This window comes from Bos indicus, chromosome 16, assembly GCF_029378745.1.
Source record: "Bos indicus isolate NIAB-ARS_2022 breed Sahiwal x Tharparkar chromosome 16, NIAB-ARS_B.indTharparkar_mat_pri_1.0, whole genome shotgun sequence".
NCBI lineage: Eukaryota > Metazoa > Chordata > Mammalia > Artiodactyla > Bovidae > Bos > Bos indicus.
Genome location: NC_091775.1, coordinates 56137482 through 56164462, shown reverse-complemented (window position 1 = coordinate 56164462; position 26981 = coordinate 56137482). Strand labels below are relative to the sequence as shown.

Below are 26981 nucleotides of genomic sequence, written 5' to 3'. Positions count from 1 at the left end.
CTAAATTGTGTCCGACTGTTTGCAATCCCATGGACTACAGCATGCCAGGCTTCCCTGTACTTCACTGTCTCCCGGAGTTTGCTCAAACTCATGTCCATTGCATCAGTGATGCTATCTAACCATCTCATCCTCTGCCACCCTCTTCTTCTTTTGCCTTCAGTCTTTCCCAGCATCAAGGTCTTTTCCAATGAGTCAGCTGTTCCCATTGGAGCTTCAGCATCAGTCCTTCCAATGAATATTCAGGGTTGATTTCCTTTAGGATTGACTGGTTTCATCTCCTGCAGTCCAAAAGGCACTCAAGAATCTTCTCCAGCACCCTGATTTGAAGGCATCAGTTCTTAAGCGCTCAAGCTTCTTGATGGTCCAACTCTCACATCCATACATGGCTACTGGAAGAACCATAGCTTTGATTGTATGGACCTTTATCAGCAAAGTGATGTCTCTGCTTTTTAGTATGCTGTCTAGGTTGGTCATAACTTTCCTTCTAAGGAGCAAACGTCTCTTAATTTCATGGCTGCAGTCACCATCTGCAGTAATTTTGGAGCCCACTGTTTCCACTTGTCCCCCTTCTATTTGACATGAAGTGATGGGACTTTGTGCCATGATCTTTGTTTTTTTAATGTTGAGTTTTAAGCCAGCTTTTTCACTCTCCTCTTTCACCCTCATCAAGAGGCTCTTTAGTTCCTCTTCACTTTGCCGTTAGACTGGTATCATCTGCATATTTGTTGATATTTTCCCAGCAGTATTGATTCCAGCTTGTATTTATCCAGTCCTACATTATCACATTAGCTTGGGACAGTGAAATACAAAGACACTTTAGACTTCTGAGTATATCATTAATTAATTAATTAATTATTGTATTTTGCAGTATAACCTGTTGTTCTTCATGGTAGATTCATTTTGGGAACATTCCCTTATGTGTGTGATTTGGGAATCATAAAACTATATACAGAGTATATTAAAACATAGACTTTGGAGTCAGATGTATCTTAGTTCCCATCTTTTATCATATAACTGTATAATTTTTTGTCTCTAAAAACAGAAATGGTAATATCTTAAAGGATTGTTTCGAAATTTAAGTGAGTTAACTTATATCTTTAGTATAGTATGCATTCAATAAATGTTACTTTCTTACATTTTAATAAAAATCACTTTAGAAAGATATTCATCTAGAATATTTGAACATTTTCTGCTGTCAAATGTTAGTATTCAACATAAAAATAAACCTTGTGTACTGGTGGAGTTGGTGGTAAAGAATGAAATACCATTCTCATTTTCTTCCCACATCAGTCTTTCATTAATATGAACCTGTGCTGTTACCAGGCACTAGCTACATGTGATTATTTAGATTTTCTTATAGAGCAGTTTTAGGTTTATAGAAAAACTGCACTGTAAGTAATGTTTCCATGTATGCCTTTCCCCACAGTTACTTCTGTTAACATCTTACATTAGTTTGGTTCGTTTGTTATAATTGATAAACCAGTATTGACAAATTATTAACTAAAGTCCATAGTTTACTTTACAGTTCATGATTTGTATTGTATGGTTCTACGGGTGAGATTGTCTTTCACTTAGCAACGTACGTTTAAGATTCTTCCCTGTCTCGCCATGACTTTATAGCTCATTTCTTTTTATTGCTAAATAATGCTCTGTTGTATGGATAAATTTAAATTTTAATTAATTAAAATCAGAATTTAAAATTTAGTTCCTCAGTTGCACCAGCCACATTTCAAGGGTTCAGTAGCCACATGTGGCTCAGTTCAATTCAGTTGCTCAGTCGTGTCTGACTCTTTGCGACCCCATGGACTGCAGTATGCCAGGCTTCCTTGTCCATCACTACATGTAGCTACATGTGGCTAGTGGCTACTATATTGGAAAATGCAGATATAGCACATTTCCATCATCTCAAGAAGTTCTATTGAAGAACGCTGATACCAGTCAAAATCTGATTCTCCATTTACATTCACTCTCACAGAGAATTTACCTACAGAGCCTCAATTTGTCATTAAGCCTACATTTTCAGTGCTTTGGCTTATGCTGCCAGCAGTCCTAAACTTAACATAATTTAAAATTCTTTACTCCCCCAAAGAATCAGCCTTTCCAGATGCTGTCCATTATAATGTGGTTTCCTATCAGGGCATCATCTTTTACTCCACTCTTCTTGTCCCTAAAATCTAGAGTCATCTTTTTCTTCGTTTTTTCTCTACACCTTTTGAATTCTTATCAAAGGTAAACATGTCTCAGAGCTAATAACTGGCAGAAATTAGATCAGAATCTAGAACTCCTTTTTCTAGTTCTCTCTGGGGATTTCCACTAGTTGGGGTTGCTTTTACAGTAATTTTAAAGTTGCAGTTACGTTTGAAGAGTTTATTGGGGACTGTGATTTATATCAAAACTGTAGAGGTTATAGCTATAGATTTAATAAATAATGATGTACTAATTCTTTAAAAAATGAGAACTTGAAAATGAAATTTATTTCACTGATTCTTCTCTATAATTCAGTTATGATGGAAAAACTTTTTTGCTCTGTGTATGACCCACTTTGTCTAATAAAAATTAATTTCCTGTACTAATATGAATATTAGCTGGTAAGAGTGAATAGAATTTTAACTGAACATTGTTGCCATCCAAAATTCTCTGTTGGCCCCTGGTGTAGTTTATATTCTATTCAAATACTTTGTAACATCCAATTTGGTTACCACATAAACCTGTATCTTCTTAAACATTCTTCAGATTATCATGTTCAAGTTTCCAGAGCTTGAAAAATGGAGAGCCTTGTGTCAGTCTCTTTTGCTTTTCTTTTGGGGTAAGCTGTACCTCTGCTTTTGCTGAAAATAGCCATACTGTGTATGGTCTTGATTTGACCTTCACTGTACACTGGTTTAGTTCAGTTCAGTTCAGTCGCTCAGTCGTGTCCAACTCTTTGTGACCCCATGAATCGCAGCATACCAGGCCTCCCTGTCTATCACTGAATTGCAGCACTCCAGGCCTCCCTGTCCATCACCAACTCCTGGAGTTCACTCAAACTCACGTCCATCGAGTCAGTGATGCCATCCAGCCATCTCATCCGCTGTCGTCCCCTTCTCCTCCTGTCCCCAATCCCTCCCAGCATCAGGATCTTTTCCAGTGAGTCAACTCTTCGCATGAGGTGGCCAAAGGATTGGAGTTTCAGCTTTAGCATCAGTCCTTCCAAAGAATACCCAGGACTGATCTCCTTTAGAATAGACTGGTTGGATCTCCTTGCAGTCCAAAGGACTCTCAAGTCTTCTCCAACACCACAGTTCAAAAGCATCAATTCTTTGGCGCTCAGCTTTCTTCACAGTCCAACTCTCACATCCATACATGACCACTGGAAAAACCATAGCCTTGACTAGACGGACCTTTGTTGGCAAAGTAATGTCTCTGCTTTTGAATATGTTATCTAGGTTGGTCATAACTTTCCTTCTAAGGAGCAAGTGTCTTTTAATTTCATGGCTGCAATTACCATCTGCAGTGATTTTGGAGCCCAAAAAAATAGTCTGACACTGTTTCCACTGTTTCCCCATCTATTTACCATGAAGTGATGGGACCAGATGCCATGATCTTAGTTTTCTGAATGTTGAGCTTCAAGACAACTTTTTCACTCTCCTCTTTCACTTTCATCAAGAGGCTTTTTAGTTCTTCACTTTCTACCATAGGGTGGTGTCATCTCCATATCTGAGGTTATTGATAGTTATGCTTGCTCAAAAGTTCATTTTTGTGAAGACATTCTGTTAAAAGAGTAGTAGTCTTGCATGTTTAAGTACTGTATTAAAAAAAAAGCCTGAATTTTAACCTTCATTTTGAAATGCTTTCCCTGTAATTACTGCTCTTAAAACCCATGTTTTATATGTCAGTTTTTACATTAATTACTGTTTTGATTAAAACTGTCACTCTTTGCTTGAATCTAGCCTCTCTTTAAATTTATTAAAAACTTTTAAAAAATGTAAGGCTCTTCATACATTTAGAAAAGTTGAGTTATGAGTTACCTGAGTCAAGTTTTTTGAAAATGTCATTTTATTATGTTAGTCTGCAGTTGATAAAATCTACTCATAAGGTCACAAAAGTTCCTTTCAATTTATTCTCTTTCTCCTGCTTTAAAAAGGAGAGGAGGAGGGAGAGAGGGTTTTTTGAATAAGAAAATCCTTAGGATAGAAAATGTAATATTTAAATCTCTTTAAAAGCATTTAAGAGTAGCTTAGAACAGATAATCTCTTGAAAACACCTTTAAATATTGAAGCTGTAGCACTTATTCCCCTAATGATTGACATGCATTATTAGTTAATTCACCGTATTCAGAGTATTAAAACTTTACTCATCTTCACAGCTGTATAATGACAAAATGATAAGTGGCAAAGGAGAAGGAAGATTTCAAATTCAGTTATTAACTTTTTAAAATATTCTTTTTAGCTTTAAAAAGACTTTGTTTGTTTTTAGAGCAGTTTTAGGTTCACAGTAAAATTGAGAAGGTACCAAGTTTTCCCCAACCCATGCATAGCCACCCTTATTATCAACATTCACCACCAGAGTGGTACATTGATTATAATTGATAAACTTAAAATTGATGTTTAAATCTATAGTTTATATTAGGGTTAGGGTTCACTCTTGGTGTTGTACATTCTATGGATTTGTACAATATGCATTCTTCTTTCATTTAGTAATATGCATTCAAGTTTCTTCCATGTCTCTTCATGGCTTGGTAGTTCATTTATTTTTTTTTTAGAACTGAATAATATTCCATTGTCTGATTGTACCACAGTTATTTATCCATTCACTGGTGGACGTCTTGGTTGATTGCTTCCAAGTTTTGCAATTATGAATAAAGCTGCTGTAAATACCCACATGCAGATTTTAGTGTGGATACAAATTTTCAGCTCCTTTGGGTAAATATCAAGGAGAGTCATGCTGGATTGTATGGTAAGAATATGTTTAGTTTTGTAAGAAACTGCCAAATTGTCTTCCAAGTTAACTGGCCTATTTTGCCTTCCTATCCACAATGAATTAGAGTTCCTGTTGGCCCCGAATCTTTGTCAGCATTTGATATTGTCTGTGTTCCAGATTTTGGCCATTCTAATAGTGTGTAGTGATGTTTTATTGTTTTAATTTGCATTCCCTGATAACATATGATATGAAGTATCTTTTCATATGTTTCTGTGGAATCTAATATTGTGTAGCTGGAGTCACACAATATATAGTCTTTTCAGATTAGCTTCTTTATCCTTAACTTTTTAATCTGTTACTTCAGTTTTAGCTTTGCCTCATTTATAGATATTTTTAAGAATGTGGTTAATTTTGGAGGTATACTTTCTTCTAAATATTAAGTACCAGAATTATAAAAATAGAACCAATGTGATATATTCTGCACTCTTACCTTTCATGTGACTTGTCCAGCACTATCTTTAGAAATGTGAAACATGCCACAATCAGGTAGTGATATTTTTCAATCATTTAAAAATTATTGAGCAGATATGTGCCATGGAGCAGCTTCCCCAGTGGCTCAGTGGTAAAGAATCTGCCTGTCATTCAGAAGACATGGAGATGTGGGTTTAATCCCTGGGTTGGGAAGATCCCCTGGTGGAGGAAATGGCAACCCATTCCAGTATTCTTGCTTGGAAAATTCCATGGACAGAGAAGTCTGGTGGCCTACAGTTCATGGGGTCACAAAGAGACACAGCTGAACAACTAAACAATAATGAAATGGCATACTGCAGTATACAACAGTATGGATTTTCTCTTATAGATAAAGTTTAGAATGTATTGGAGCCATCAGAGGGGCAACCTAATATATACTGGGCTTTAAAGAGATTTCTGGAGTTTCCTGAATTGAATGAGACTTAAAGGGTGAATAGGGGTTTAACATCCCTAACTTATTTGAGCCAGACAAGACCTAGAGTGAAAAAGCGTATGTTGTGTGTGGGGAAATCTTCATACTTTCGTTGCTAAAATATAAAACCTGAGGCAGATGGTGATGAAAAATAAAGCTAGAGAGGTAGGTAGGGGCCACAACCCAGGGATCTTGTATGACGTGTTCAAGCAGTTGGGATCAATTCTGCTAAGGCACCATCAAAGAGTTGTGTTTTTTTTTGTTTTTGTTTTATGTTTGAGGTACAAAACACACCCACTAAAGGGCAAAAATCATAGGTGTACATCTTGATGACTTTTTATGTATGTACACTTGTGTAACCACCATCCAGATCAAGATACTCAGTGTTTCTGGCACCTAAGAATTCTTTCTACTCTTTCTCCTCCCCAGTGTTTCCCAACTTTCCCAAGAGTAAATTCTCACTTCTAGCACCATAGTCTGTTTTTCTTCTAAATCGTACATCATGTATTCTTTTTGCTCCTTCTATAAACTGAATCCTGCAGAAGGTGCTATTTTGTATCTGGCTTTGTTGAATGTAGTATTCTGAAATTTGGCCATGTTATATTTAACAGTAGATCAGTTGTTCTATTTTTATTTTTGCTGTATAGTATTCCATTGTATGAAATTGTCACAGTTTATCCACTCTACTGTTTATGAACATTTGGATTGTTTACAGTCTGTTTTTGGCATTTTATGAGTAAAGCTGTTATGAACATTATTGCATACGTTTTTTGGTAACCATATGTAGTCATTCCTCTGGCAGTGAAATTTGGGAGTCCTTAGTCGGCTTTTGTTTAATCTAAGAGGCTACTGCCAGTTTTCCAAGTGTACCAGTTCACACTGCTAGCAGCATTGTATGAGAATTTTGCATGCTCATATAGCCTTTAATATGTGGTATTGTCAGTTAGTTTTTTTTTTTTTAGCCATTCTGCTAGGTATAGTTTCTCATTGCCATTTTACTTTAAACTCCCCTTGTGATGATTCTTAGAAGTATCTGATACACTTATTGGCCATTTTGATATCCTCTTGTGAAAGAGGATCTTTCAAGTTATTGTCCTTTTTTATTGCTTTTGTTTTTGGTCATAGAAGAAAACCATAAGTGAATGACCAGCTGCTGTGAGGAGGGTGAAGGAAGACAAAGCTGGAGACAGATCACTTAGAAGGTCACTGTGTGATCCAGGTGAGAGAGACTATATATATCCTGTATGAGAGCAGGGACTTTGTTTCACTAGGAACTACATCTTCAGATCCTAAGACAGTGTGTGGCACTTGGTCAGTGCTCAGTAAGTAATTTTTGAATGAATGAATGAATACAGCCTTCAATCATAGAAAGAGAGATAGAAAGGAAGATACAGATGTAAGAAATGATATAAAATTTTTAATGAAGGTAGAAGAGGGTGGAATCTAGGATGCTTACCAGATTACTAGGTTGTGTACATTGAGTGTCACGTTGTGTAGTGAGGTAACTAAAGAAACAAAGGCTACAGAAGGCATTACCAGTTTAAAAAAATAGAGACAAGTTAATTACCATGTGACCTTGTGCTTATTACCTAACATTTGTGCTGAGTTTCTTCAACTGTAATATTAAGATATAATGATATCTGATATCTAATAGGATCATCGTGAGGACTAGGTGAGATAATGCATGTAAAATTTAGAATAGTGCCTGGCACATAAAATATACTCAAAAACGATGAGAGAGAGAAACAAACAAAAATCTCTGTCTTCATGGAACTTAAATTTTACTAGTGGCAGTTCCACACTGTAGCAAAATAAGAGAAACAGCATATTGAATGGTGAGAAGTATTTTGGAGAAAAATTAATCAGGAATGAGATGGGAAGCACAGATTGTGCTGGTAGTATGATTAGGGTTGAGGGGTCCATTTTAAATAAGGTAATCAACTGAGGCCCTCCCTCAGGGAATTCACATAATAATATGTGTAGGGAAATAGGGAGAAAGTTCAGGATTGGGAGAGGGACAAATTGTTCGTGATTTAAGATTAGAAAAGTGAAAGTTAAGTCGCTCAGTCCTGCCCGACTCTTAGCAATCCCATGCACTGCAGCCTACCAGGCTGCTCCGTCCATGGGATTTTCCAGGCAAGAGTACTGGAGTGGGTTGCCATTGCCTTCTCCAAGATAAGAAAGGAGGCCCCCTATTTTATGAAAGAATAGCATGTAAAATTAGATTTGTTTGTTGTATAACCCATGGCGGTTTGGCGTATCCCATCCTTTTGTCCTCTGTTGCCTGTTCCACACACTACACAGACCTAAGCACGTATTTATTCCCTCAGAGATCATTGTTACCTATTTTGGAGGAAATGTTTTGTGTTTAATTCTGGTACAGTAGTAACAAATCAGTAGGTTCTCTAACAGTAGCTGCTGCTGCTGCTAAGTCACTTCAGTCGTGTCGGACTCTGTGCGACCCCATAGACGGCGGCCCACCAGGCTCCCCAGTCCCTGGGATTCTCCAGGCGAGAACACTGGAGTGGGTTGCCAATTCCTTCTCCAATGCATGAAAGTGAAAAGTGAAAGTGACATCACTCAGTCGTGTCCAACTCTTAGCGACCCCATGGACTGCAGCCCACCAGGCTCCTCCGTCCACAGGATTTTCCAGGCAAGAGTACTGGAGTGGGGTGCCATTGCCTTCTCTGAGCTACTACTTGGGAACAGCAAAATATCTTTTTACAATTTATATGGCTTTTTCAAACCACTTGATATATGTAAATAAGATACATTGTAGCTGTAGGCTTCTGGGTTTGGACTCCATGTAGCAATTGGTTCATTCTTTTAAACTCTTCAAAATAGAAGTTTACCTGAGATTAACAGTCTAGAAATAGTTCTAAAGTGGAAAATGAATCTATACTTTTTTTTTTAAGCATTCTTTTTCAAGTATGTGCAGTTGAATATCCTTGTGACTTTGTGTTCTGGAAATAGTTTGAATTCTTTTAGGCATATTTCACTAAAATAAACAGTGATAAAAATGTCCTTAGGCCTTGGCCAGTAGATTATGGGGACATTTTAATAGTACGAATGTTATTGTTATTTTGCTATTATTAAATAGGTTATATCTTTAACACAAAGATTCCCTAGGTCAGAGTGTGCACTAAGTATCACCCACCCATTGCAAAAGAAGCACATTGCCTTTGAAGCTTACCTATTCTGAATACATGTGCCTGTTTTTTCTTTGCTGCCCAGTTCTAGACTCAGTCAGAGCCCTGTGGTAGCTACGAAGTTCCACAAGGAAGTCTAGGACACAAGCTCCCTCAGGAAGAAAAAGGTAGAAACAAGTAAAAGTAAAGGCCTAGGGCTGTGATTCATGGGGCCGCAAAGAGTTGGACACGACTGAGCGACTGAACTGGACTGAGGGCTATTAGTGTAACACATGTGTTGCTTTGTTTTCTTGAGTAAAGAGGGAATTCTTTGTTCTCCAGTTTTGTTGTTTGATACCTGGTGTTTTCCTTCTAGTTCAGCACTAGAAATTTGCTTCATTCAAAATCAAATATCATCAGTACTCCAAAAATGAGTTCATGAAGGTTTGCTTTCTAATTGTAGTTTAACTGGAATGTTTTGTAACAGTTTAGTAATGTAAGTGTAGGAAAAACAACCTTAACAAATATGTTGAATGAAAGAAGCCAAAATAGAAAACACATGCTGATGACTTCATTACATAGAATTTTAAAATAGTTAAAATTAATCTACAATATTAGAAGTTAGGATAGCAGTGGGCTCTGACAAGAATAAAGAGATAATGATTGAGAAGGATAGTGAGGGGCTTTCTGGGAAGGACGGGGTATACAGGTATGCTTACTTTGATAATTCATTGAGCTGAACACTCTGTATACCTTTTATGTATGTATGTTATATTTCAATAAATTAAGTATCTTAAAATATTTATAAAATTAAAATTCACTTTGTGTTTTAGTCCCCTGATTATTTTTCAGTGAAATATTCTAATAAAATATGCTTTGTGGTTCTCTTCCAAAGAAATAATAGAAGTTGCTGTAACCTGATCAGAAGGTTGTTGGAGGATTAAATGAGATGGTTTGTAAGTGCTTAGCACCCAGATCCCACCCCCGCCACACACAGTTTTGGGATATGGGATAGAGGGGGAAAAGATTCAGGGAGTACATAAAGGTAAGTTAGAGGTGGGTGAAAGCAAGTATAGCCTGTTGAAGATGACTAAGGTGATGCTGGTAAGGAAGTTTAGGCCTTTAGATTGTGCCAGTGAAGACTAATAACAGCTAACTTGGGAGTATTTGAATCACTTTCAATAAGGTAATAATGCTGCTCTGGCACATTAACATGGAGGACTGTTACATAGATGACAGTTTCAGTGTATTAGGTTGGAATAGAACACAAAAATTCAGATAGATTTAAGCCTGCTGCTGCTGCTAAGTTGCTTCAGTTGTGTCCGTCTATATGCGACCCCATAGACAGCAGCCCACGAGGCTCCCCCGTCCCTGGGATTCTCCAGGCAAGAACACTGGAGTGGGTTGGCATTTCTTTCTCCAATTCATGAAAGTGAAAAGTGAAAGTGAAGACACTCAGTTGTATCCGACTCTTAGCGACCCCATGGACCGCAGCCTACCAGGCTCCTCTGTCCATGGGATATCCCAGGCAAGTGGGTTGCCATTGCCTTCTCCAAATTAAGCCTAAGTAGTACATATTGTTAAGTCTAAGGATTTGTTGTTCATGCTGTGCTTTGAAAATATCACCATTTTGGTACACTTGAGTGCTCTTCTCAGTTACTGATAATTTATGCTGCAAGAATAAGAAGCTAAATTTAGGCATGTGGTGTTTGTGAAGGTACTTAAATATATTGGTAATTTTTAGGCCTTATAAAAAGAAGAGATTCACTTTATTAAAAGTTTATAATTCAGTTGAGGGAACCTTTTAGATTCTACTATGAATATTCAGTATTATTCTTTTCTCAAAAGGCTTTAGTGAAATTTATAAATGTAAAATTGTGTCTTGACTATATAAACAATCAGATAATCTATTGCTGAGTAACAAACCACTCCAAAATTTAAAGTGGCTTAAAACAGCAACTGTTTGCTTATAATTGAGTTAGTGCTTGGAACTAGGTTAGCTGCAGGTGGTTCTGCTGCTGGTCTCAGAGGTTAGTCATCTGGCAGCTAAAACTGGGGCTGATTGTTCTAGGGGTCTGAGCTGGGACAATTTTTCTCTGTTCTGTTGGTCTCATCTCAGGTCTAGCTCAGGTGCCCTTCACATAGTGGCACCATGTTCCAAGAGAGTAAGAGTGGAAAGTTGCAAGGTTTCTTGAGGCTTTTATGTTCTGTCTGGAGCTCTACAAACATCACTAATGCTATATTCAACTACAGTTTTCAAAGTAAGCCAAGGTCACCCAGATTCAAAGTGGAGGAAAAGATTCTCTTTCTTGATAGAAAGAATAGCAAAGTCAAATTACAAAGGGGTGTAGCTAAAGGGATGGGAGGAACTGTGGCCATCTTTGCAGACTGTCACAGGAAATGATTCAAAAACCTAAGGGAAAACTTTTTTCAGAGTAAAGTTAGATAAACTAGGTTGGAATCTCAACCCTTGGTGGCTGTGAGATCTTAAGAACATTGCTTAACTTTTCTGAGCCCTGATTTTCTCAAAGTTGTAATAATATTTTGCAAGGTTATTATGAGGATTAAAAAATAAAGCACTCTAAGTTTTTAGAATATTTTGACCCATCCATACATTCTATTATTATTTTAGAACTTGTCATTCCTTTAAATTTCCATTTGCTTATGTTGTTGTTCAGTTGCTAAATCATGTCCAACTCTTTGCAGCCCCATGGACTGCAGCATTCCAGATTTCCCTATCCTTCACTATCTCCTGGAGTTTGCTCTAATTCATGTCCATTGAGTCGGTGATGCTATCTTATCCTCTGCCGCCCTCTTCTTTTGCCTCCAGTCTGTCCAAGCATCAGGGTCTTTACCAGTGAATAGGCTCACATGGCCAAAGTATTGGAGCATCAGCTTCAGCATCAGTCTTTCCAATGAATATTCAAGGTTGATTTCCTTTAGGATTGACTGGTTTGATCTCCAGTCTGTGGGACTCTTAAGAGTCCAGCACTGTAGTTCAAAAGCATCACTTCTTCGGCTGTCAGTCTTCTTTAGGGTCCAACTCTCACATCTGTCTGTACATGACTACTGGAAAAGCTGTAGCTTTGACTTTATAGATCTTGTCAGCAAAGAGATGTCTTTTCTTTTTAGTACACTATCTGGGTTGTCATATTGCTCACTTATTACTTGAACCTGTGATAATCTCCTTCAAAGATAGGAATGCCAGCATAATTTGCTACTAATAAGTGGTATCCCAGAGGCCCTCTGAAAGATACAGTTGAGAATTGTTTCCTCTATTATTTGCTAGCTTTGATGTTAAGACTTGATTGCTTATAAGTTATCTGCTTAAAATAATCAAACAAAACCCTAGATTTTATATTTGGGTACATCAGCCTTGAAGTATCTCTCTACCTCCCTCTTCCAAGTTGAAATATGTATATTCATTGTAAAAAGGAACTGTCAAGATTTTTTTTTAATTGCATTTACACCTCATTAACTAATATTAAACTGTTTGTGATATTAGAATACTTGGGTTTTTAAGTTTTTAATGTCTTTTGTTTATAAGTTTCTCTTTTGTAGTATTTAGGGAAGAAATCATCTAAAATTGGCATTACTTAACAATATTAAATTCAGAACTTATATTTTGGCCACAGAGAATTTGTCATTGTGTTGCTGGTGTTAGATATCTTTTTTTCCCCAATGTCTTAAGGTGGGAAAGTAAGATTATTGATTTGAGACTTTCTTCTTTTTAATATGGACACTTAAGGCTATTAAAATCCATCTAAGCCTTACTTTAAATGCATCCCATGAATTTTGGTATGGTGTATCTTCATTTTCATTCATTTCAAAATATTTTCTAATTTCCCTTTTGATTTCTTCTTTGACTTAGGTTATTTAGCAGTATTGGAGAAGGCAGTGGCACCCCACTCCAGTACTCTTGCCTGGAAAATCCATGGACGGAGGAGCCTGGTAGGCTGCAGTCCATGGGATTGCTAAGAATTGGACACGACTGAGCGACTTCACTTTCACTTTTTCCTTTCATGCATTGGAGAAGGAAATGGCAACAGTATGTTGTTTAACTTCCCTATATTTGTGAGTTTAAGGGTTTTTTTGTTGGTAATTTCATTCCATTGTATTCAGAGACTACAGTGTTTATGATTTCAATCCTTTTAAGCTTACTCAGACTTGTCTTATCATCTAGCATATATGGTCTATCTTGGAGAATGTTTCATAAGCATAAGCACTTAAAGAGTTCTGTTGTGTTGAACATTCTATGGATGTCTTAAGTCTAGTTGATTTATAGTGTTATTCAAGTCTTATCTATCCTTGTTTATCTGTACGTGATACTTTGGATAGTAAAGCCCTAGGTTTCTTCTCTAGCAGCTTTCTATTAATTCAGTTGACTTTCTGTTGGTGAAAGCATAAATATTCCAGCTTGATATGTTTGCTATTGTATATTAGCTGGCTTCTTCTGTATTAAAACCATAGGGAAGATATCAAGAAAGGGGACGGGGGGAAGCCCAAGACATTCTCTGATTTTAAAGAACCTGCTCTGTTGAGGATACTTTTAACATGGACTTAAGAAATTGTCACAGCAATCCCAGTTAGAGATGTTGGCAGCCTAAAGTAAGGATTTAAAAATGGATGGAAAGGTTTCAAAAAACACTGAGGAAATAAAATGAATGGGACATAATGATTGTTAGTTGAGGGGAGAGCAGGTTTGAGGAAAACTGAATAGTGAAGGATGATTACTCATGCTTCTCTCAATAGGTAAGTCACTTCATCATTAACATACGGAACAAAAGGTTTGGTATGGTTGAGATAGTTTGAGACCCCAGTTGGACATGAATGACTAGTAGTCAACTGGTTATATGATGCTGGCACTCAGAAGAGTGGCTTGAAATTTTGGAAGTCATAAGCATCCAGTTGGTAGTCAAAAGCTGAAAGTAGATGAAATCACTCAGGGAAATTTTGTAGAGAGGAGAATTGAGGAAGGAATTCTGAAGAACTGCATTTATGGGTGGAGGGCAAGGATGGGCAGAGAAGGAGAAGCCCTCAAAAGGGACATGTAAGGAGTAGCCTGCTAATTAGTGGAATACCTGGAAAGTATGCCATTATAGAAGCCCAGAAGGGCAGCATTTGCAGGAGAAACTGGTTAACATTACTAAACACATAGAAAGAAGATAAGGATTGAGATGTGACTGTTGAATTTCATAAGAAGATTGTTGATACACTAATAGTGGTTGGGATAAAGTGATAATTTGAAAACTCAGAGGTGAGGGAGAAGAAAATAGAGACCAGAGGATAGGCACAGGGATTGAGTTACTTTTTTTTTTTTTTTACTTATAGCATTGTAGAGATAGAAGTAAAATTTTTTTTTTTTAAGTCTTTTTCACAAAGATTTAAGCTTAAATGCTTCCATATAAGCAAGGAAAGAACTAATAAATTAGGATACATTAAAGAAACAGTATTAGTGTTGTGCCTTAAAATGTCTCAATTTCATTGAATTCCTCAGGAGTTTTATAAATTAGTATTTAACAATCTGGAATATAAATTTCTGAGACACAAGTTAATTTTTTTTTTTATAGTGAACATTTTCCCTTACATTCAAGATTATTGAGGACTTGCCAATCAGATTTGTCATTGTGTCTCAAAATAACTTCTGGGGACAGGAGGAGTAAACTTCCTTTATGAAAAGGAGCCATTATTTTAGCAGGAGGACAGATTTCAAAAGATAAGTGAGTTATCTTTTTGGCTTAAAAAAGAGTCTTAATTAAGGAGACTTCACTTTTTTTTTTTTTTTCCTGTCTTTAAGCTTATTTTCTTATTTTTCTTTTTTTTAAAAGATATTTAATTTTTAAAGTAAAATGAATTAATATACAGAAAGGGCTCAAAACAGTTTCTGTGCATTGTTCTTGGTGTTGGTTTTGTTATTGTTTTTTAGGAAGTGTTATTATTCATAAGACATCAGTTTTCACAAAGAAAACAAGTTTCAGACATCTACAATTAATTTGAAAGCAGTTAACAACATATATCTGACTTTGTTATTCTCATTATTCTTTGATTTTTGGGCCACCATTAAATGGTGAGGACATATGTACATACAGCATATGTAATCTTCAGCAGACTATTAATGCAAACTAAAAAAAAAACTCTTTGATGTTTTGCTATGACAGATAAGTTTCCCTGCCTACTGCCTCACAGCTCCTTTAAGATGATGCTTTTGACTTTGGCCTTTTTATTTCACCACCTCTGTAATAACTCTAATGACCTCTTGTGGAGCATGTTTTACACACAGTGTAGAACTTTGCTATATAGAATAGGAATCTGAAGCTTCAGACTTTATACCCAAAGTTAGTAGCTGTCCTTCACTTGCAGTGTTTCAGCTTGATCAAGCAGCTTCTCTGTGAATGGCTTTATCCTTCCTTACTATTTCTTCTGCTAAATTTGGCTTTACATTGGAAATAGAAGTGTTTGCTTTTGTCCCTCTGAACTCTGGGAAAATAAGCCACCTAAATTAGCCCTGTGCAGCTTTCTCAACCCTTTTAATCAAGTTCTGTTTTCCAGGCCTGTTCCTCCTTTTAAGTCAGAAGTCCTTCTCTTTATACCGGTCCTAAGAATTTGTCTATATTTGCACTAACATTAGCATATTAAGTTATTTATATCTAGGATGTTGTGTACAGTATAAAGTTACAATTCAGTTTGTTTATTTTGGGAAGAAGTATTTTTACAGTCAAAATTGAGTCTTCACAGGGTGTTATTGCTGGAGAAACCTTGAGCCTTCAGAAATCTCACACTGTTTTATATGTGAATTAACTAATATTCTGAGAATTATAACCCTGAGTGGTATTGTACTAAACCTTCATTTATTTTTCTTCTTTTTGTTTTTATTTTCTGCTCTTAGCATCACTTTTCAAGATAGTTAAAAATTTTCTCTTCTCTGATGTTGCCCTGTTTATTGGTTGCTATGGAAATGTCCCAGGCAAATGGCAAATTAAGGCCAAAGATAATAATTAAACTCATCTCATGGGGTAGGGCAGGGTGGAAGGAGATCCAGGATTTTCTTCTTACAGACAGTAAGATTTTGTTTGTTTGATGTAATATCTTGCTCTAGGTAACTTACGCTGTGAATTAACATAAGAACTGAGTTTTAGTCTCAACTTGACAATTTATTAACTTTGGGCAAGTTATTTAATGCTGCTGAAGATCAAGAGTTACCTATAAAATGGGTATAATAATGCTTCTGAAGAGTGACTAGGCCAGAATAGATACTTGAGGAATTTTAATTTTCTTACTTCTCTCTCTAAATCAGACACGCATAAAATAAACCTTGATGGAGGAGATGGTAATAACTTTTTAACAATTTTTAAAATGTCAGTTTGAATATATTTAAATGAAATCTTCCAAGCAGTATAATTTAGCTATTTATTTAATTTAGCTATTCCCTTGTAGCTCAGTCGGTAAAGAATCTGCCTGCAATGCAGGAGACCTGGGTTCAATTCCTGTGTCAGGAAGATCCCCTGGAGAAGGACATGGCAACCCACTCCAGTATTCTTGCCTGGAGAATCCCATGGACAGAGGAATCTGGCAGGCTACAGTCCTTGGCATTGCAAGAGTCGGACACGACTTAGTGACCAAACTACTACTACTACTAGAATTACTGCTGTGCTCATAGAACAGTCTGAAACGTATCTTTATATTTTTAAATTACTACATTAAAATTAAAAACTATGACTTTATAAAAAACCTTTAATGGCTATTTAAACAGCTTTATTGAAGTATAATTTACATGCTGTAAAATTTACTTAAGTGTACAGTTCAACAATTTTTAGTAAATTTTTAGACTTGTGCAACCATCGGCACAATTTTAGAACATTTCCATCATCCTAAGCTCCCTTGCCATAATGACTTAATTGCACCTGTTAAGTGGCAGAAATTAGAGAATTTTAAAGTACCAGCTTATGGGTTAAGCTGGCCTGAATTTGAATCATAGTCCAGCCACTCACTAGTATTCTGGTTTCTTTATCTTTGAAATGGAAATAACTATATCACAGTGTTGCTGTGAACATTTAATTAATTAGATACAGTATATAGAGCACTGAAAGTACTGGCACCTAGTTGGTGCTTAACAAATACTGGTTACTGGTGGTGGTTTAGATTGTGGTTTAGATTTGTCGTGGACATTTAAATGAGAGACACACCTGAAAACACTTGGCATGAGACATGACACATGGTTTACTTTTGGAAAGCCAAGCTCTGTTACACATCATGTTATCATAATTTTGCCTATAGTAGCTCTTTGGGAATTGCTTTAATCACCCTTAAACCTTAAGGCTCACAACATGTAGTTGTTTGTTGTTTTGCAGAGGCGTGGGTTTGAAAGGAGTTACTACAAGGCATTTACATGACTTGGAGTTTGATGTCTGCAAACTAGTCACTTAGCTGGTGGAATGAGTCAGTGGTTTTATTGTTTACTGTTCACTGAAATAATTTTCTTACTCTGGTAAGATTTTATTTCCTTTTAAAAGAAAAAAAAACTCTGATGATAATATTGAAGATTAATTTTATTAATATAGGTGGATAAGGATGAGATGGTTAGATAGCATTATGGACTCAATGGACATGAATCTAAGCAAACTCCAGGAGATAGTGAAGGACAGGTGAGCCTGGCATGCTGCAGTGTGTGGGATCGCAGAGTCAGACATGACTGAGTGATTGAACAACAACAGCATAAGAGATATTTTGAGTGATGGTTTTTAATCAGAATTTAGAAGTTGGGAAGAATTAGTAAAATGTCAATGTCACATTCTGTCTAGTAACTCCTATCAAGGGTATGGAAGAAGGCACAGAAGATGACCTTCTAAATGCTGTTTAAGCATACTCCTGTGGGTGTAAGAATGTGTATTTTATTGGGGAAGTTATATATGATTTTTTAAAATAAGTTTGGGCTCTCTTCAAGGTCAGACTGAGTGCTGTTTAATTTGTATTCTGAATGATCTATTATCAGTTATCAACAGTAAGATCACCAATTGTTGCCATCTACAAAGGAGAGTAGGTCTTGTTTAAACTGATGGGAAAGTTAACCATTGCTCTCATCATTGAGCAGCAGAGTGACTCTTGTATTTTTTTAGAAATAAGAGGATCCATCATTTATGTTCTGTTTCTGATTAGGAAGGTTCCAGTAGAATTACTCTTAATGAGCTAGATTTAGTCTGAGCTCTAACACATATTTTACCTGCAGACTTTGAGCACATGTGCATTAATTAATAGAAAATTTTTTTTCTTACATAGCCTTGCTCTGAGGAAGTTTAAAGAATCTAGATGTTGGTATTTAATAATTTTATTTTGTGTTTACTCTTTTTATTTGTTTTTTAATTGAAGGATAATTGCTTTACAGAATTTTGTTGTTTTCTGTCAAACCTCAACATGAATCAGCCATAGGTATTCATATATCCCCTCCTTTTTGAACCTCCCTTCCATCTCCCTCCGAGTCCTACCCCTCTAGGTTGACACAGAGCCCCTGTTTCAGTTTCCTGAGACATACAGCAAATTTCCATTGGCTATCTGTTTTACATATGGTAATGTAAGTTTCCATGTTACTGTCTCCATACGTCTCACCCTCTCCTCCCCTCTCCTCATGTCCAAAAATCTATTCTATATGTCTGTTTCTCCGTTGCTGCCCTGCAAATAAATTCTTCAGTACCATTTTTCTAGATTGCGTATATATACATTAGTATACAATATTTATCTTTCTCTTTCTGACTTACTTCACTCTGTATAATAGGCTCTAGGTTCATCCACCTCATTAGAACTGACTCAAATGTGTTCCTTCTTATGGCTGAGTAATATTCCACTGTGTATATGTACCACAACTTCCTTATCCATCATCTGTTGGTGGACATCTAGGTTGCTTCCATGCTCTAGCTGTTGTAAATAGTGCTGCAATGAACAATGGGAAATGTGTCTTTTTCAATTTGGTTTCCTCGGGGTTTATGCCTAGGAGTGGGATTGCTGGGTCATATGGTGGTTTTATTCCTAGTTTTTTAAGGAATCTCCATACCATCTTCCATAGTGGCTGTATCAATTTACATTCCCACTTACAGTGCAAGAGTGTTCCATTTCTCCACACCCTCTCCAGCATTTGTTGTTGTACACTTTTTGAAATGATGGCCACTCTGACCTGTGTGAAGTGATATCTCATTGGAGTTTTGATTTGCATTTCTCTAATAATGAGCGGTGTTGAGCATCTTTTCATGTGTTTGCTAGCCATCTGCATGTTTTCTTTGAAGAAATGTCTATTTAAGTCTCTTTCCCACTTTTGATTGGGTTGTTTGCTTTTCTGGCATTGAGTTGTATGAGCTACTTGTATATTTTGGAAATTAATCCTTTGTCAGTTGTTTCATTTGCTGTTATTTTCTCCCATTCTGAGGGTTGTCTTTTCACCTTGCTTAGTTTCCTTTGCTGTGCAAAAGGCTTTTGAGTTTAATCAGGTCCCACTTGTTTACTTTTGTTTTTATTTCCATCACTCTAGGAGGAGGTGGGTCATAGAGGATCTTGCTTTGATTTCTGTCATCAAGTGTTCTGCCTATGTTTTCCTCTAACAGTTTTATAGTTTTTGGTCTTACATTTAGGTCTTTGATCCATTTTGAGTTTATCTTTGTGTGTCGTGTTAGGAAGTGTTCTAATTTCATTCTTTTATGTGTAGCTATCCAATTTTTCCAGCGTCATTTATTGAAGAGGCTGTCTTTGCCCCCATTGTATATTCTTGCCTCCTTTGTCAAAATAAGATACCTGTAGGTGTGTGGGTTTATTTCTGGGCTTTCTGTCTTGTTCCATTGGGCTATATTTCTGTTTTTGTGCCAGTACCATACTGTCTTGATGACTGTAGCATTATGGTATAATCTGAAGTCAGGAAGGTTGATTCCTCCAGCTCCATCGTTCTTTCTCAAGACTGCTTTGGCTAATCAGGGTCTTTTGTGTTTCCATATGAATTGTGAAATTTTTTCTTATAGTTCTGTGAAAACTGCCATTGGTAATTTGATAGGGATCACATTGAAACTGTAGATTGCATTTAGTAGTATAGTCATTTTCACAATATTGATTCTTCCTACCCAGGAACATGGAATATCTCTCCATCTGTTTATGTCATCTTTGATTTCTTTCATCAGTGTCTGATAATTTTTTGTGTAGAGTTCTTTTGTCTCCTTAGGTAAGTTTATTCCTAGAGATATTTTTATTTTTTGTTGCAATGGTGAATGGGACTGCTTCCTTAATTTCTCTTTCTGGTATTTCATTGTTAGTATATAGAATTGCAAGTGATTGCTGTGTACTGATTTTGTATCCTGCAACTTTGCTAAATTAACTGATTAGCTGTAGTAATTTTTTGATACTATCTTTAGGATTTTCTATGTACAGTATCATGTCACCTGCAGACAGTGAGCTCTTTACTTCCTCTTTTCTATCTGGATTCCTTTTATTTCTTTTTCTTCTCTGATTGCTGTAGCTAGGACTTCCAGAACTATGTTGAATACTAGTGACAAAAGTGGACACCCTTGTCTCGTTCCTGATGTTAGGGGGATGCTTTCAGTTTTGCACCACTGAGAAGAATGTTTGCTGTAGGCTTATCATACATGGCCTTTACTGTGTTGAGGTAGGTTTCTTCTATGCCCATTTTTTGAAGAGTTTTAATCATAAATGGCTGCTGAATTTTGTCAAAGGCTTTTTCTGCATCTGTTGAGATTATCATATGGTTTTTATCTTTCAATTTGTTAATATGGTGTATTACATTGATTGATTTGCGTATGTTGAAGAATTCTTGCATCCCTGGAATAAACCCAACTTGATCATGGAGTATGAGGTTTTTGATGTGTTGGTGAATTCTGTTTGCTAAAATTTTATTGAGAATTTTTACATCTATGTTCATCAGTGATAAGTGGCCTGTCGTTTTCTTTTTTTGTGTTGTCTTTGTCTGGTTTTGGTATCAGGGTGATAGTGACCTTGTAGAATGAGTTTGGAAGTGTTCCTCCCTCTGCAGTGTTTTGAAAGAGTTTTAGAAGGATAGGCATTAGCTCTTCTCTAAATGTTTGATAGAATTCTCCTGTGAAGCCATCTGGTCCTGGGCTTTTGTTTTTTGGGAGATTTTTGATCACAGCTTCAATTTCAGTGCTTGTAATTGGGTTGTTCAATAATTTCTGCTTCTTCCTGGTTCAGTCTTGGAAGATTAAAGTTTTCTAAGAATCTGTCCATTTCTTCCAGGTTATCCGTTTTATTGCCATATAGTTGTTCATAATAGTCTCTTATAATCCTTTGTATTTCTGCGTTGTCTGTTGTAACCTCTCCTTTTTCATTTCTAATTTTGTTGATTTGATTATTCTCTCTTTCTTGATGAGTCTGGCTAAAGGGTTGTCAATTTTGTTTATCTTCTCAAAGAACCAGCTTTTAGTTTTATTAATCTTTTACTACTGTTTCTTTCATTTCTTTTTCATTTATTTCTGCTCTAATCTTTATGATTTATTTCCTTCTGCTAATTTGTTGTTGTTGTTCTTTTTCTTTTCCACTTGCTTTATTTAGGTGTAAAGTTAGGTTGTCTATTCGATGTTTATCTTGTTTCTTGAGGTAGGACTGTATTGCTATACACTTCCCTCTTAGAAGTGCTTTTGCTGCATCCCATTGGTTTTGAGTTGTGTTTTCATTGTCATTTATTTCTAGAAATTTTTTGATTTCCCTTTTGATTTTTTCAGTAACCTGTTGGTTATTTAGAAATGTATTGTTTAATCTCAATGTGTTTGTGTTTTTTACAGTTTTTTTCTTATAATTGATATCTAGTCTAGTGTGTCAGAAAAGATGCTTGATAATGATTTCAATTTTCTTAAATTGACTGTTCCATGTGCACTTGAGAAGAAGGTGTATTCTTCTGTATTTGGATGGAATGTCCTGAAGATATCAATGAGATCCATCTCATCTAATGTATTATTTAATACTTGTGTTTTCCTCACAAGGAATACTTATGGTTTCCTTTGTGGGAGTTCTCACTATTTGATACTCCCTAGGGTTAGTTCTCTGGTAGTCTAGGGTCTTGGAGTCAGTGCTCCCACTCCAAAAGCTCAGGACTTGATCTTGGTGATGTTGAGAAGAGCCATTTATTTCACTGGAGTGGTGAGACCAAAACACCAGCACAGTCGCCGTAGGTGGGGTGTGGCACTCTCTTCCTGTTACTTTTTTATTTTTTTCATTTTTATTCCCGGTGGTCACCTGTTGCAATAATCTCTTTGGACACATCTAGAATTCCAACAAAGTCACTTAATTCCTGTTTCTTTGTCCAGTGACAGCTCCTTTGTCTTCTCAGCCTCCTCATGCTTGTTATGATTAAAGTGTCTCATGTTTACTCTTGATTGAAAGAATGTTTATTATATTCGCAAAGTCATATGTCCTTTGTGGTTTAGATGTGTTTTGTAGTTGAAGGTGGTGTAAAGAACTGTCTTTGAGAAGCTTGAACAATGTTTTAAAAGATGACTTTGGAGAAAGATGTTTAAAGAATGAGGAAGTGAAAATTCTTCTTGTATCCACTACAACTTAATGACAGTTTGAGTCTTGAGAAAAGCTTTGGTTTTTGATTTTGCTGATTGAAATAGAATCATCAAAGTGTGACTTAACCCTATTCTTATTCATTAAATTTTCTATCCAAAGTCAAACTTTTAAAATATTGTTCTCTCCTTGTCTCTCAAACCCATGTTTTTGGTCAAAAGAGTGCTTTTTAGCGAAGAACTGGGTGCTGATTCTGAATGATAATTCTATAAACTTTGTTATGCCTCTAAGAGCTACTTAACTGGAATGTGTGAGGGGTTAGCAATTATATACTTCATTTTACTAGGTTAATACAGATGGAAATGATACATTTCATTATAAAAGTAATAAATTATGCTAGTTCTTTGAAACATAAATTATAGAGAAGTTCTTAAAGGGTTTTTAATGAATTTTATAAAGAACTAATAAGTAATTTTGATGACTTGACCATCCAAATATGTATAGTAAAAGAAGATCAGTTTATTAAAGAAAATGTTTTTAATAGTTTTATAGTAATTCTTTGTGTTCTAAATGTGGTCTGTCTTCTCTTGTTTTCATTATTTCAGGTTTTTTGTACTTATGTAAGTAAATTGTGATTGTATACATTTTGTAAGTTGCCCAACTGTGTAACTGCTGTTAAGTTTGTTAGATATTTTCTGTATCTTTTTCTTCTATCCATTTATATTCATTGATACCAAGACTGTAGGATTTTCCCCCCCAACACAAATGACATCATACATATTGGTCTGAAAATTTTGCTTTAACTTAACATTTCTACATGCTTAATTCTCTTTTTAATTATTCTGCATGTTTTGATAGTATAGGCATACCTTGTTTTAAAAAACAATGAAGTGGATCATTTCCTGGCTCTTCAGTGCCTTAACATTACGATCAGATACCATTGTTGTTGTTTAGTTGCAAAGTCATGTTTGTCTCTTTTGTGACTCCATGGACTATAGCCTGCCAAGGCTCCTCTGTACATGGGATTTCCCAGGCAAGAATAGTGGAGTGGGTTCCCATTTCTTTCTCTAGGGGATCTTCCAGACCCAGGAAAATCTCTTGCTTTTTAGGTGGATTCTTTACCATGAGCTACTGGTTATGAGTTAAAAGATCCTATAGTTTTTGGTTCCTTCTAATTCTTTAGTCTCACCTCGTATCTTTTTGTCTTGCTCTCTGTTTTATTTTTTGTTTTGTTTCTGGCTTCCCTGTAGCTTTGATTTTTTTTTTCAAGCTCCCCAATTGTACTATATTGAATTTAGTCTCAGAATCTGTGATTATGTTTTTCTTTTACCTGTTATAAAATCTATACACAACGCATATTGGGCTTTCCTGGTGGCTCAAACAGTAAATAATCTGCCTGCAGTGCAGGAGACCTGGGTTCAATCCCTGGGTTGGGAAGATCCCCTGAAGAAGGGAATGGCAACCCACTCCAGTATTCTTGCCTGGGGACTCCCATGGACAGAAGAGTCTGGAGGGCTACAATCCATGGGGTTGCAAAAGAGCAGGATGCAATTTAGCAACTAAACAATAAAATCTGGGTTATTATTGCAGCTCTTTCTGTTTTTAGCTTATTCAGCCTTACTAAACCTCCATTTCTCATGGAGTTGACAGTTGAACTCCATTGACCCTCTGATCAGTTGAAAATCTATGTTTAATTTACAGTTAGCTCTCCATATGTATGGTTCCTCCTTATCTGTGGTTCTGCACCCAAGGATTCAGTCAGTTGCAGGTTGTTGTGCTGTGCTGTGCTTAGTCACTCAGTTATGTCCAACTCTTTGCAACCCCATGGACAGTAGCCCACCAGGCTCCTCTGTCCATGGGATTCTCCAGGCAAGAATACTGGAGTGGGTTGCCATGCCTTCCTCCAGGGGATTTTCCCAACTCGGGGATTGAACCCAGGTCTCCCACATTGCAGGCAGATTCTTTACCATCTGGGCCACCAGGGAAGCAGGTCGTTGTAATATGCAGTATTTACTATTGAAAAAAAAAAATTCCACGTACAAGTGGACCCTTGGTATTCAAACCTATGATGTTTAAGGGTCAACTGTATCTGTAAAATGAGATAACAGTAGTTACCTACTTTTTATCATTTTGTTCTATGTAAAGCATTTAGTACATTTATAGTATGTGGCACATGACATATAAATAGTAAAAATTATACTGATTGTGCAATAAAGCATTTATGTTTTGTGCTCTTTTGGGTTTCTATAGTTTTACAGTGTTAAGGGAATAGAGAGCCATGTTTTAACTTTGTTTTATGATTAATTAACAAATGTTAAGTTCTTTACACAGCCATACTAGTAAAAAGGAAGGAATCATTCACTGTGTGAAGGTTTAACCTAAGATCACATTCTTTTTAGGCATTAATTTAAGCTGCATGCTAATTTATAGAAAAGATTGGATGATACTTAATCAACTTCAGCAAACATTTCTGACTAATAACCAGTTCTTGTTCTAAATATTATGTCTTTTAAGCACTTTTCTCCTTTATTTTGGAGCATTCTACAACCCCATGCAAATTGTAGCATTTGACTTTACAATTGAGTAATTAGATACTTCATTTTCTTTTTTAACACTTTGGATGATGGTCTCTTTTTATTAAGTATAAAGATTTAATTAATGTAAACATGCCTGTAGCTACTCATTCTATTTGCAGGTATATTTTATTTAAAATATTTATAATTAATTATAGAAATAAAAATGTGGGCATTTTCTTTACTCACTCTGTCCTGTTATTGCACAGGCCATTTGAACATATACACAGATAACTTTAATTTTAGATCTACATATGAAATTAACTTGTTAACTGTCTAGGTTCTTATATTTTTTCCCCCATTATCCATTTATTTGATAGCACAAAAATCCAGACAAAGCTCAGGTTACTCACAAGGCAGATACTACAGAGTTTCATTGTTTCCCTAATAATTCAGAGTCTGGATCACAGTACTAGTAGTGCTTAGTAAAAATTTGTTCAGTGACTGGATAAAATTTTTTAGCATACTAATGGAAATTGTTCTCTCAATAATGGGCTTGCATTTAAGGTTGAATTACTTCAGTAAAACCTAAATTAAATGTAATGCTTGGAAAATAAAATGTGTAGATAATTTACCTTTCTAATTAATTACAGCTTAGATGAGTTTTTCTTTTTTTCCATAAGCAGTCTCTAGGGAGCATAATCAAATCTTTAAGAACATGTAATACTGTGTTAGTTTATTGTTCTGTTCATCAGTTCTCATTTTTAGAAACTACAGTTACAGTAAGTATAGCAGGTTGTTTCAGATATGTGCAAGAAATTTCAGATTAGATTTTATATGTAAAGAAAATTTATGTTAGACACAGGTGATAAGTTTTGTAATTTGATTTTTATCCCCTACCAAAAGGAAGTGGAGAGACAGTAAAATTTAACTGATTGTATATGTGTTCTGGTTAACTGTATTGTTCTATCATTCTTAAACTTGAGAATTTAAAAAATCTTTTGAAGTAAATCATTTTAACTATAACACAATATACTATAGCAGCAAATATAAGCCATAACAGAGGCTTAAAGATCTTTACCAGTTAAAAAAAAAAAAAAAAAACTCTTAAGATAAATGTTAAAAACCCCACAATCGCTTTTTAATCTCATTACCCACACTGAATTTGATGATAAAAATATTTTAGGGTAGTTTTTACTTTAGGCCAGTTTTTAAAAAAAACTCTTTATTAGGGTATAACATACACTGAAATGTATACATTGTTAAGTGTAGAGCTTCCTGAATTTTCACAGATGAACAGATTGTGTGCAGATCAGAGTAGTCTTAGCTATCTTAAGTCTAATTTTAAAATATAAAACAATCATAAACTTAGATAAATTGAGAGACTTAGATCTTGGATCCAGCTTTGTTATTGTCACCTACAGCAAATTACTTCCTTTTTCTGAGGTCTACTCTCCATCTCTAAAATGAAGGGATGAGACTAGCTGTTTTATTATGGCTCTGATTTTGTCAAAATGCAAAAAAGGTGGACTGTGTTGATATAAATGTGGTATAAAATGTTATAGGTAGTGGGGTGAGAATGTACAGTAAAGGAAGGCAGTCATTTTCTTTCTTTGTTTTTCAGGTTATATTTCACACTATGTGCTGACTGTATTTACAGAAGATATTTAAAAAAAAAAAACTTTTTTCAAAGATTTTGATTCCAGTGGAATCTTTGCTTTAGATTTTGTGTGTGTGTGAGTAAATTGTAACTCCAGAACAATGCCTGTGCAAGCTCCACAGTGGACGGATTTCCTCTCCTGCCCAATTTGCACTCAGACTTTTGACGAAACAATTAGAAAGCCCATCAGTTTGGGTTGTGGCCATACTGTCTGCAAGATGTGCCTGAACAAACTCCACCGCAAGGCTTGCCCATTTGACCAGACCACTATCAATACAGACATTGAACTCCTCCCAGTGAACTCAGCATTGTTGCAGCTAGTGGGTGCTCAG

General features: G+C 35.9%; 1 protein-coding gene across 6 annotated transcripts in view; it reads left to right on the top strand.

Moving 5' to 3' along the window:
• The window catches only part of RC3H1 (ring finger and CCCH-type domains 1), a 75808-nt gene that overhangs the window by 6772 nt on the left and 42055 nt on the right, over nt 1-26981 (top strand). For 3 of the 6 annotated variants that reach the window (XM_070768890.1, XM_070768891.1, XM_070768886.1), the window contains exon 1: nt 1-26981. This exon is cut by the window's left edge. In XM_070768890.1, coding sequence (XP_070624991.1) covers nt 26751-26981 — 231 coding nt within the window. In that variant the 5' untranslated portion in view covers nt 1-26750. The other 3 variants (XM_070768889.1, XM_070768888.1, XM_070768887.1) reach the window with 3 other exon arrangements.